The sequence below is a fragment of the Trachymyrmex cornetzi genome, unplaced genomic scaffold (genome assembly GCF_001594075.2).
Source record: "Trachymyrmex cornetzi isolate Tcor2-1 unplaced genomic scaffold, Tcor1.1 scaffold4, whole genome shotgun sequence".
NCBI classification, from domain to species: Eukaryota; Metazoa; Arthropoda; class Insecta; order Hymenoptera; family Formicidae; genus Trachymyrmex; species Trachymyrmex cornetzi.
The window spans coordinates 1,447,503-1,461,324 of record NW_017298743.1 but is presented as its reverse complement, the minus strand read 5'-3'; the positions used below and the strand labels follow the sequence as shown (position 1 = coordinate 1,461,324).

Here is a 13,822-nt window from a genome sequence, read left to right as displayed (position 1 = left end):
TCGCTATATCCGTTATTTTTAACGGACGCGGTCAAAATGTGGAATCGCAATCACCGAGCGGCCATTGAGCGACTTCCGGGCAGTGAATTCGTGCATTGTCCCGCAGTTTTTCTTTCCCGGCGCACGTGCGCGATGTTTCGCGCCGGAGTAATGGTAGATTGGGCAAAGAGGGAGAAAACTAAAACATAGTTAAACCCGATACGCACGAGGTAAGCCCCGGCCATCTACTACGTGTACCCGCTGTTTCCAACTTCGCCACGCCGCGCGCCGCCGCAACAATTAACGAACGTCGGGACGGGTCGGCGAGCTGTCGCACAATCGCCGCCGATGGTGCCGATTGCGCCGGGAAAACGCGTCAAAACGAGACAGCATGAGAATTTCCGAAATCGAATAAACGGAACAACGGCAGCCAGCTGGATATCGACTGGAAGCTGAAATTGGGGAAGAAGAGAAATACCGCTTGATAAGCGTATCTTGGAAAAAACAAAATCTGCGGTAGAGGCGAATATCCAATGCTCATCGTTATTTTTCCTCTTTTTGCACACTGTGTATACGAGTATGGATGTAATGGATGACGCTGGAATTTGAACACGCGACATTGCATATGCGCAAGCGATTTTAAACGATGCATTAACTTTTTCATTCCAATAATTCCATGCGACATCACTTTTTAAATATCAATTTATTCGCGTATGATGTTTAATATACTGTTTCGGAGACCGCAAAGATTTATTGAATTCTATCTATTCCAATAATGTATGTTCATGAAATACCTTGCGTAACATGAGAATTGACGGAGAGTGATTTTTTTTTTTTTAGTTATTTTGGGTACCAGTTTTTAGTTAAAGAGTTTTAACATGTTTCTCTCTGATGCAGAAGCAATATTTTACACCTTGCGTTTTTATCGCCCGCATTTATAGTATCCCATAAGCGCGCGCAAAAGCATCACATCACCATAACCCGCACATGTATAAACGGATTTTTGTGACAAAGACAAACTACCGTGGAAAGAGCCGGGACACAACGTAACGGCGAACTCACGTTTCTTTTTTGGCAGTACGTTCGTTACGGTCCGTCTACGTCGAGCCGTTTACACGAGGTATTGACACGAGATTGCGCAGCGACAGCTAATTTCCGATGTAACGTAGGCAAAAAATTATTCTGCCAATAACAACTGTTTACCATCTTGCCTGGGTTAACGCGCGATTCAATTTCATTGTAACGTATATATAACCCGGACCCGTCCCGTTGACCCCTCGTACGCAAAAAGCCGGACCGACCCTCGACTATCGAAAAACAATTAAACGGATAAAATATTGACAAACACAGCCCGATAGACGGCTGATATTTTATCAGCTATCCGAGCAGCCTGTCGGCATCTCGTTGGAAATGAGCGTACGTTGTGAGGGTTACTAGTGAACTGCGTGACATATATCCGATCAGATTAAGAAACTGCAATTTTATCGCAGTTATTGCATATCCATTATCATGACAACCGATTGGTTTTATTTGTTTTAAGGAGGCTGTGTAACATAATAGATAATTTTTATAATTATGAAAATATTAACATGATAGAGTAGACTAAGACTAATTGAAACTATTTTTATTCACTGGAAAAAGTAATCTTTGTTATTTGATGAAATTGAGAATTTACTGTATGTGTATATTTAAAAAATATATTATAAGAGAATAATTGACAAATTTAATTTAACTATATTGGGAAAATTATGTATAAAGTTTATTAACTTTTATTAACTCTTTTTTTATTTAAAACTACATCATTCTTACAAAGATGTTAATGATGATACTGATTGCTCTCAATATTTCACTCGCGTTGTAAAATTGAAATTAAAATAGTCAAGCTAATTTTAATAAAATATGGGATAGCTTTCTTACACACACAATTCCTACTTCTAAATGTTAAAATTTACATATTTGATATTGGTCATGAAAAATTTTCCACGGTCATCCGGAAAACTCAAAGAATTTCAAAATTTATTTTCTGAAACAACCCTATTGTGACATTAGTTTATATCAGATTGTCTTACAGCGCAATGCAAGAGACTCTAAGCTCGTTATTATCGACAACAAGGGGTCCACTCTAGAAATTGTCACTCTAGAAAAAGTATAACAAAGTATTCTTAATTAATAATTCATAACAGTGAATGACAAAACTAAACAGTGTCACATAATTAATAAACTTTGTTGTTAAAAATGCTGTATTTAATTTATTGAAGTTTCTTAGTGAAAAATTGTATGCATACTTAAGTGTTCGTGAGATGCATTATGCATAAAATAAAAAGTAAGTATAAAAGTAACTTGCTCTTGGCAGGCATCTGCCTTCTATCTTTCCAACATCTGATTTTTGTTGATGGATAGAATTGTAATTATGTTGTCAGATTGCTCGGTTCAAACTGTTTAAGCTATTTGAATATTATTAAGAATGACAAAGCATTGTCTCTTCCCCATCCGCTTACGATGTCATATTTACTATTTTAAATATAATCTTTGTTTGCTAAAAGGATTAAATTTTGCACGTTACCCCAATCAGTTTTTCAGCTGCAAACGAACATTCGCAAAATGATGACATGAGTTAATTGAAAAAATAGAAATAATCTCGATTATTTCTATTTTCCGCTCTCTAGACACTTGCTGAACATGATGAATTTCGTCGAGAATGATATCATCCTTCTAGGCATTCTCTCTTTTTTCCAGAGTAGTCTTGGTATTTTAGAATGCATTTATAACACTGTGCCGTTCACCGTGCTCTTTTCTGTGATTCCATCTATACGACATCCTGAAAATTGATTAGTAAATTAAATGAAAGGATTTAGTAGGTGAAAATATATTAATGAAGAATAGAAACACTCTCTATTCTCTAAATTACTTGAAATCTCACTCTAAAGAGTGAAAATTGAATCAGTCCTAAAAAAAGGGTGACTCAATTTTCAATTTTAATATTAATATTAAATAACAATCGTCAAAAAATTCGCAAGTGTACATTAGAAAATCAGATAATAATTTGTTCAACAGTATCAATTATATATGAAGTTAAAGCATTTAATATGAATTAATTAATAATACGTAAAGAATAATTAATTATAAATTAAGAAAAAGTTTTTAATATGATATATTTATAGTTTGAATTCACCAACTATTTTTTCCCGTTGTATTAATTAATATTAATTAATACAATGAGAAAAAACAATTAGTGAATTAAAACTATAAATATATTGGTGTGATTTTATCAAAATACATATTATTTTATTTTCACAAAACAAAACGTATCAATATGTTATAAATTTAAAAATACCTATCGTTTGTTTCAAGCGACTTTCATACAATTTTGGTGTCATAGTAGAAAAATTGACATGCATCGACAACAACTCGTTACTGCGCAAACAAAACTAAATAAAGTAAGTCAACATTTAGTTTGTTTTTTAGATATTTTTGGAACAACATAACATAACATGCGTGGTATATAAAAAAATAATTGTATAGTATTATTTACGACATATCGTAGAAACAAAATTTGATTTTTTGTAGAATTATACAATTGTAATACAATTGTTCTTCCCAGAAATGACAATTAAATGAATCTTTTGCAAGCAGTATGTATGTATATATGTTCAGGATGAATTTCAATGATTGACTAATGAGTACCGTTAAAAGTCGATCAAATCTATCTATGTGACATACAAATCGAAATGCAGATTGTTTCAACCAAACATATTCAGAATGCAAATTTAAGCAAACTCCAATGTAAATTTGTTGAAACTGTATACCATTAAAATGTGCATATATTTCAATTAAATTTACACCGACGCACGGTCAGTGATTGATCAATTTATAATCGCCAAGTTTATTTTTTACAGACTCAATTAAAAAGTAACATGTGTCTTAATTAAATGGGTATTCATCATATATGTATACGCATATCTATATAATACATATGAAAATAAAATTATGTTAGTTTTTAATTGAAAATTTTGTATATATATTCATCTAATACTTACACATACGTAATATTTATAAATGTAAATTTATAAATATAAATTATTAAATCGTAAAATTGCTGTCAATTGTTTAACAAATAATTATATAATACATGTAGATAAATGCATGGCTATATTATTAAAATGTTGATACAAAATTTTGAAATGTTTTATGGAGGTTGATGATAGTTTACTTGTAATTATGTATGCTCAAGTTGAAAAGCACAAGTTTGAAAAACGTTATGAATACGCACTGCAATATTCCGAACAATAAAATATGTGAATGCATAAAATTCTCAACAGAACTGAATGTTATTAGTGCACTCTACTTCCAATGCCTTTATATTATCTCGTTTTAATTTCACAGACAATATTTGACGTAATTACTGGTAATATTGTACCGCGCTTCATAATGGTAAATTTATGCAACACTCCTTAGAGTAATTCCGGTATATACGCCGCACCTATCAAAAATTTAATTTATTAAGTATTATGTAATATGTTTAAAGTAAACAAACTATATCAGTAAAAACTTTGTACTGTCTACTACTATGAAAAAAAATATTAGAAATCCAAAATATTTATTTTTCATATTAAAAAATAAACTTTTAAAACTCTTGCATTTTTGCCGTATATCCCATAGGGGTTGGATATATGGCTACTCATAGGGGGAGGGAGGGTATGTATGGCTCATGAAAAATTTACAAATAATGCATATAAATAAGATGTAAAATGATGCAATAACTTATAAAATGTATTTATAAAGTTTTATTAAGGAATAAGAATGATAAATATATATATGAAATAATAAATAATAATTACAATCTTCGTACATATATTGCAAGTGTCATGACATGAGGTACATATACTGCGTTTATTGCATTTAGTGCACTGAATTCAATCTGCGCACTTTGTATGCTTTGGGCATAAATCCCGCTCGCTAAAAATGCCGTATATCCCAAACAGGTAGGATAACAAGATAACAAATTAAACAAAGAATACGAAAGAAAAGCACTTGTATTTTGCTATACAACATGCTTTACTATTCCACTATACGTATATGTATTACGAAATGACCACTAAGTCTTTTACACGCCCTAGAGTAATCATTTTATGTAGATTATAATTTATGATGGCATTACTTATTACAGTGACAAATCGATTCAACTCACTATAACTTCATTGTTATTAACAGTGAGAAGCTGAAATTATAACACAATATTAATATAACATAAAGGCATGTAATAGAGTAGTTGCGGGAAAATTACCCCTCCACTCCTATTTTTTCTGATTTCTGCGGCGTAAATCCCAGCGCGGCGTATTTGCCGAAATTATCCTAAACAACGTTTTATTGATTTTTTAATGCACAAATACAGATTTTTCGAAATAAAACTTTATAATATAAGCAGTGGTATTTTCACGCAACAATATAAATTATATAAAACCTGAAAAAATTGTTTCTTTATCTTTGATTCGAGATATTTATTTTTTATCCACATTAATATTAATACCTCACGTATTAAAAAAAAATGACACATTATATTCTTATTTAATTTGTTTCGTTCATAATGTATTGTTTATCAATAATTTTAAATGTTTTAAATTTTAGTCATGTTACTAAAATTTACATATTGCTAAACTATAATTATGTGTATGTATGTGTTTCAACTCTTAAAAAACTATCCTCTTTAATTTGACAATGTTTTTTTCTTTTTTAAATTATATCTTTTTTTTAATTGTAATAGTTTTAATAATCTTTTATAAAGTTATGTTAGTTTATTTTTTATGATTGATAGACAATATTGCGTTAGTATTTAACTTTTAATTTATTTATGGTAATAATTTAAAGAAGACATTTTTTTAGTTATGTCATTTTTTGAGCAAAGGAGTGATATGCTTGCTTTTAAAATAAAAAAAAGTTATATTATTAAACAAATCATTACAAATATTAGTTATTGTAAATCATGTATAAATTTGTAATCCAGCAATATCTATTTCTATGTCACGTTATGTAAAATAACGCATAGCGAAACAAGAAGTCTAAGTTTATTTAATCGTTGGCATTTTATAAATTTCGCTAGCATGGTAAAGTAAGCGGTAGTATAAAAAGAGTCTATAATCTAAAAAAAATCGCCCATTAACCCATTAATGTAGCCGTTAACAATTTAATTTACCGCAGCACTTTACGTTCCAGATTATATATCTAATACTCTGAGATGTATACGTATATGTATTACGAAATGACCACTAAGTCTTTTACACGCCCTAGAGTAATCATTTTATGTAGATTATAATTTATGATGGCATTACTTATTACAGTGACAAATCGATTCAACTCACTATAACTTCATTGTTATTAACAGTGAGAAGCTGAAATTATAACACAATATTAATATAACATAAAGGCATGTAATAGAGTAGTTGCGGGAAAATTACCCCTCCACTCCTATTTTTTCTGATTTCTGCGGCGTAAATCCCAGCGCGGCGTATTTGCCGAAATTATCCTAAACAACGTTTTATTGATTTTTTAATGCACAAATACAGATTTTTCGAAATAAAACTTTATAATATAAGCAGTGGTATTTTCACGCAACAATATAAATTATATAAAACCTGAAAAAATTGTTTCTTTATCTTTGATTCGAGATATTTATTTTTTATCCACATTAATATTAATACCTCACGTATTAAAAAAAAATGACACATTATATTCTTATTTAATTTGTTTCGTTCATAATGTATTGTTTATCAATAATTTTAAATGTTTTAAATTTTAGTCATGTTACTAAAATTTACATATTGCTAAACTATAATTATGTGTATGTATGTGTTTCAACTCTTAAAAAACTATCCTCTTTAATTTGACAATGTTTTTTTCTTTTTTAAATTATATCTTTTTTTTAATTGTAATAGTTTTAATAATCTTTTATAAAGTTATGTTAGTTTATTTTTTATGATTGATAGACAATATTGCGTTAGTATTTAACTTTTAATTTATTTATGGTAATAATTTAAAGAAGACATTTTTTTAGTTATGTCATTTTTTGAGCAAAGGAGTGATATGCTTGCTTTTAAAATAAAAAAAAGTTATATTATTAAACAAATCATTACAAATATTAGTTATTGTAAATCATGTATAAATTTGTAATCCAGCAATATCTATTTCTATGTCACGTTATGTAAAATAACGCATAGCGAAACAAGAAGTCTAAGTTTATTTAATCGTTGGCATTTTATAAATTTCGCTAGCATGGTAAAGTAAGCGGTAGTATAAAAAGAGTCTATAATCTAAAAAAAATCGCCCATTAACCCATTAATGTAGCCGTTAACAATTTAATTTACCGCAGCACTTTACGTTCCAGATTATATATCTAATACTCTGAGATGGTAATAAGACAGTATCCTGTATAGAAAAATTTTGAACGAATTCATGAATTTAAGTGTATTAAAAACGAATATTTTTAATGAAAGAAAAATGCTAATTACATTATTCATTAATTATTACTGCAGATTATATTGCAGTATTACATTATAATTTTAATTTATATAAAGTATTTTAATTTATACAAAGTAAAAGTTTTAAGATGGAAACGATGGCGCATTAAAATTCACACTATATTTTGATGAAAACTCGCATTTTCAACTCGGTAGTATATCCTTCGCGATAAACTCGACGTTCGTAAATATTTTAACTGGCCTAGCTTTTCGTAGCAATTTGCGTGAAAAGGGACGCTAAAAGCGAGATTGAACCCGCTATTGGCAAGGTACATTCGTTTGGCCGGCCGTTGTTTATTCGAAGTAACAAAGTTGAATTGCCCGTTAACAAAGCAAGATCGCAAACACTTTTTTACGGAAAAACGGCCTCTTTTTTTGTTTGAGTCACGCACAGTGGTGAATCTGCGAAAATTAGCTACCGTTTGTCTATCTAGCTACTTTCGAAAGCATCTCGATAGCACGTCGATTTAGAAAAACAAAAACAAATTTGAAAAAAAAAATTGAAAAAAATGGCATATATAAAACGTGTCCAAAAAATCAACTACATTAAATCAAGCACAAAAAATGTACGATGCAGATGCATGTCGTTTATAAAATTCCATGTATCGGTCCGTTTTCAATTTAACACGTATATTTCATTCTGAAATTTCGGTATTATTATACACTTTAATATGATATTGTGGATTTAGCACCAGTGCTCGCAGGATTTAAACGTATCAATATGTTTTGCGGTTTCAATAGTGCTTCAAGCAATCCAATTAATGTTTGCGTGTCGATACGAGCAGACAATATTTCGTTCTAATTTCAGTACAATGAATACCAAATATCCTGATTTTTGACGGTTTTTGTTTCAACTGTTATTTTCTCGTAATTACATCTCTCACGAAAAAAAAAATTTATTTTTTCAATAAAATTAAATCATAAATTGTATACTTATTATATCATTTATTCATTACAGAGATAACTTCTTGGTTAAATTATAAAATAATTTGTCATCTATAATTAATTAATTAATCGTATGCGGTTCTCTTCGTAACTATGACTTGACCTCATGTCTTTATACGGATTCAATAAACGCGTTCTTCGAGTATTCAATCGAGATTGGATAAATGGAGTAGCAGTATATATACGAAATAGTTGCTCGTACGAAACCTCACGAGTCGTGTATCGAGTCGCGTGAACAGAACTCAAAGCTATGTCTTCCAAGATTAGCTTTATCCAAGTTTCTGTGCTGTATCGTGGCGTAAGTAAATATGACATCACGAATATCAAATTGACTCTCAAGATCCGTATATCGAATCATATCACGTTTCAAGACTGATTTTACTTAAATTTGTAAGTAGAAATGCGACGGAGGTAGAAATACACAAGTCTTAAGTAAATATTAATAGATAAATAACGTTTTACTGCTAGATATGAATTATTTTAATAATTCAATATTTCTGAGAATATTTAATAAAAGCAATCGAGTCGATAGTCGCGTGGAGAGCAATCACGATCGAGCTGATCTTTAATTTGAGCGCAGGTGAAAGACGGGAAAGTGGAAGATACGTGAAATTTATCGTCGGTGGACGATGCCCACTAACGAATGTGTCCCAGAGGAGTAGAACGGGTGGACAATGCAGTTTTCCAATTTTCATCCCCCACCTAGCGAGTATTCGAGCCCCTGTTCGACCTGACCAGCTAGTTCCCCGCGCGCGTGCTCTCATCCTTTATCATCCGCTACCCGAACAATCATAAAGCATGTTGATTCACGGTCCGCCCGTAAATTTAGTGTTATTTTATTCTTGCTTTAGCGTCGCTTAAGCGGTACTTTTAACGATCCCTGACGCGCCACTTGAATTGCATCGTGCCTCGTTAGGTGTGAGATCGTCGTACTCGTTGATTTTTCTGCAACTGTCTATCATGTGACATCCACTGACATTCGCCAATTTAATTGCATGTCACACGATCTAATTAATTGCTACAATTTCACGAGTTCCTTTTTATGCAGCATGAATTATTTGTCTTTTTTCCGCATGTATAAGAACGTTTCAATTTAAATAATACATTGACATTTCACGTATTATGAATTTTTCTTACACACGACTTTATGTATAAATTCACCAATATTGCATTCTTCTATTGTTACAATTTCGAATTTCGTGGAAATTTAGGACTTTTCAAAGAAAGAACTGTATGTGCTGCTACAATATTAGAAATTTCAAGCACGCAAATGCTGTAGTTTGGATCTGAATACACGTCGGACGTTACGTTGACACGACTGGCCGAGTTTTACAGTTTGTATCACCTTTCCTGCGAAGTGACAGTTATATACGATTACACTGAGAGAAAAGCTGAACCGGTATTCGTTCCGGTGACGGTGAGCAAGTGGAAGGGGTGGCTGAGACAGGAGCCTCGTCCGGGAAGAGTTACTACCACTGCTACCAGTGCTCCTGTCCGAACTTGAAAAATAATTCAGCACGAAGTAATGTCCTGAATATAAAATACGTATAGGACCCGTCAATTTCAAAATGGAAGACGAAGTCTGGGCGGAAAACAGCCGTTTGCTTGTATTTTTATTTACATTTGGCCTAGTTTAAATGTAAGTCGAATTGTAATCTTCCCGAGGGATTATAAAAAAAACCTTCATCTTCAGAACATTTTCAGAAAGCTGAGATTAAAGATCAAGTTAAACATTGATTTTTTTACATATTTATTCTTCGTTTAATTAATATTAACCCTTACCGTACCATGTACAATTTGGTGCCTCATCCATACCATCAAGTCACTAGAATCTCTTCATTTTTTACACCTCTTTAAAATAATTCAAAAAATCTCTAAAAATTCACTAACATACTCTCAACCTTCTAGAATAAATATTGACTCTTTATTTTGGAAAATAATAAAATGTAGTATAATTTATACAATAATTACCGAAAGACTCCAAGAAACTTGCACGAACAGGAATCGCTCGGTCACTAGTTACCCATATTGGTATATATATATATATATATATATACCTACATATTTTAATAATATATTTAGTTTGCTTTTTGTAAATCATATAGTATTATGTAGTATATTAAATTGTTTTTTTTAAATATCAACAACTCTTATACGATTACAATAACGAAACGATTGTAATAAAACTTAATTATTTTTGCGAACATTAAGTCTGGAGTGTATACTTAATAGTAAAGCGACATACTCTTACAATTATAGATACGTTGGTGCGTTCAATGGTAAAGGAAGTGTGTAGCAAGTGTATAGCTGTGGCATAATATTCAGTAGTAAAAAGAAGTGTGTTTATTCTTTACAGCGCGGCGTCTATAAATACCATACACTCATAAAATTGTTAGGTACTAGTTAAACATAAAAGCCCATTCTTTAAATTAATTACAATAAATATTTAGAAATAAACGAATTTTATTATATCTAACTTAATTGATAATTATTTGGAAAATATGAAATGATACAAGGATAGAATTTTAATTACGAGTACTGTACAGCGTTTGTTACATAGGACAACGTACATTACAAATATAAAACGTTAAAAAAGTATAATTATGCATTCGTTGTTCTTGAATCGTCTTTTCTTGCTGAAAAGGCAATTCACCTTGATCAAATATGTAATCATGCCTGTGTCACCCTGTGACTTTTTACCCATCTTATTTGTAATTCATAACACATCAAAGCGCTACCATGAGAAAGCTTACGCCATAGTGGAATTGCGAATTTAAGGAGAATTATGTCTTCAGAATTTGCGATGCATGACAAGAGAAATTGCTATAACGCATCCACGTTCCCGCATTTGACAAATTCGAATATGCGACATGATTTTCTTTTACATATCGGAATAAACATGAATATAAGCGAACATCATCTTATTTGATATTTATAAGGGAGGCTGAAGCATAATTCAGCCAGTGATTATGTGTTCTGAATTTATTCCGTACAGATACGCAAATCGAATAAGAATTGATTGCATATATATTATTTACTAAAAATAACTCTTATCTGATTCTATTAAAAAATATAATTTTGCAATAATAAGAAAATATGATAAAAAAGAATATGTATATTAAATTTTATCTTAAAAAACAGATGCCATTTTTTTGTTTTGTATAAAAATATGTATTTAAATATATTGTGTGATCTTTACAATGTTTTTACGTACGTATTATATTGCCTATATTTATATAATATTACTAATAGAAAATTGTTTTTATTTTTCTCCAGTGCAAAATTTTGTGATTAAACATAAAAATAAAGATTATAATCATTATTAGGCTCAATATATTCCTTATTTTGTTGCACAATCTGACGAGTATTTTTTTCTTATTATATATAAGGAATATAAATAAAGAGTTAGACACACTGTAATCACATATTCTCCGGAGTTTCATGAAATTCATGACTTATTCTCCTCGAACCTTCGAACGAAAGAATATAGCACGATACACGATATCAAATTACCTCCGCATCCTTTGGCACTGCGCGACCGCTTTAATCCCATTGACTTTAAGAGCTATGCTCAAAGAAACGCCGTGAATTGCGAGGGGGGCAACGAAAAGAACGTTCCAGAACATTGAGATCCAATGGAGTATCGCAGGTCATTTAATGAATTATTTGTGCACGAAGCTAAATTTATGAGACAGTATACGAGGAAACCTGTATAAGAACATTTTATCTTTGTTTCCATTTGCGTGAAACGCTCTTTTTAAAAGAGAATGTACTTTTCATTTTATATGCACAATCGGAAAATTTAACGGATATACAAAATTTGTTGCGTAATTGGCAGGAAAAAGTCGAGATTTTTAAATACGGTCAGCGGAAAAAATTTATACTCTTATCCAAGTAAAAATTATTATTTTTTTAGAGAGAGAGAGAGAGAGAGAGAGAGAGAGAGGGTACATTTATTTTTGTTATAATGATATATTATATTGCAAAAAAATATTAAATTACATACAAATAATTTTGTGTTTATTCTCTTCCTTGTGTGAAATTGTTTCTTTGCAACAAAAACTGATTTTATAAGTGTGTAATCATTTAAAATAAATACTTATCAAATACGTGTCATAGAATCTACACATCGATTACCTTGCTGTAACCAATTCCTCAGTTACAAAACAATAATTCATAATTTTCACATATGGACATTCTTTAAAGTCTAACTAATTGTAATTATTCTTTATTATTTTCCGTTACAAATAAAGACGGTTAAATATTGATTTTCTAGAACTGCATTGATATATTAATTATTCACCCTATTTTCCTCGACTGCATTACGCACTATATAAATAGTTATATTATTTTATCATTAATATTAACTTCTAACTTATTATAATACAGTTATATTCTATGATTATAATATTTTTAAGGTATTTCCCGAGTTAAATCAAGCTTTCTATTATTTTGCTTTTGTACGTACTTGCAATTATTATAGAAGGTAAATTCGAATCCTTCAAATAAATCGCAATCCATTTTTGGATTGTACATAATCTCTTCTGTTAGCGTATTATATAACGCAGTTTATAAATTATATATATGTTCTTAGAATCTATAAAAGTTTATCTTAACAATCTAGATTTGCTTGGTCGCATTTTAGGTACATTTCAGCGTTGGAAACGGCAAGAAATAAGCGTGAAATACTGTCGAGTGTGCACTAGAGCAAGAAAGTTTGGCTGTTGCGCGCGAGTATTAGAAACCACGAAAACGGAAGCAGAAGTCCGGGCCAGTGCCTGACGTCACTTCCGGAAGAGACGTATCCGGCGTCACGTTGCATGGCTTCCGTGCGTTCCCCTGTAACAGAAAGGCAAAAAAGGAGAATCAAGTGTCAGTGCTACACTCGTCAGCCGTACTTGTATCGCTCACGTAACCGTATGAATATTTACGAGTGCTGTATCAAATTAACGAGGTTTCACGCGATATCATCTAATGAGTGTCATGTCGGCAGGAACTCTTCGCATGAGCAGACGTTGAAAAATTGCCGTATTAGGATATTGAATCTGAATATCATGCCCCGGAAATCTTGATACTTTTTGAGAATAATGACACCACCCACAATCGTAAATCAATGTCGCTTCAAGATTACGGGATTATGGATTTTCTCGTGTTACAAGAGATCCATTAATTATTACGTTGTTTGAGGGATGTCGATACGCGTTTCTCTACCGTTCTTTCATTCTCTACTATTTAAATTTAATACGATGGTACGAGGATCAATTTAATGCAATTTGCATAGCAGATACCACTAATTATCGTCAAATTTTCAGGATAGCAATTTTAACTATATAGCAAAAAACTTATTATATCAACAAAATCAAATGTAATTCACGTAGCAAAAGAAA

The 13,822-nt window shown here is 31.1% G+C and overlaps 1 protein-coding gene across 1 annotated transcript in view; it reads right to left on the bottom strand.

Moving 5' to 3' along the window:
* Positions 1-12,750: 12,750 nt before the first annotated feature.
* LOC108764179 (peroxidasin) overlaps positions 12,751-13,822 on the bottom strand; it is a 143,537-nt gene continuing 142,465 nt past the window's right edge. Inside the window, exon 7 of the mRNA XM_018512273.1 lies at positions 12,751-13,274. Within this exon, the coding sequence (XP_018367775.1) occupies positions 13,138-13,274 (137 nt within the window). The 3' untranslated portion in view covers positions 12,751-13,137. The remainder of the gene's footprint in view (positions 13,275-13,822) is intronic.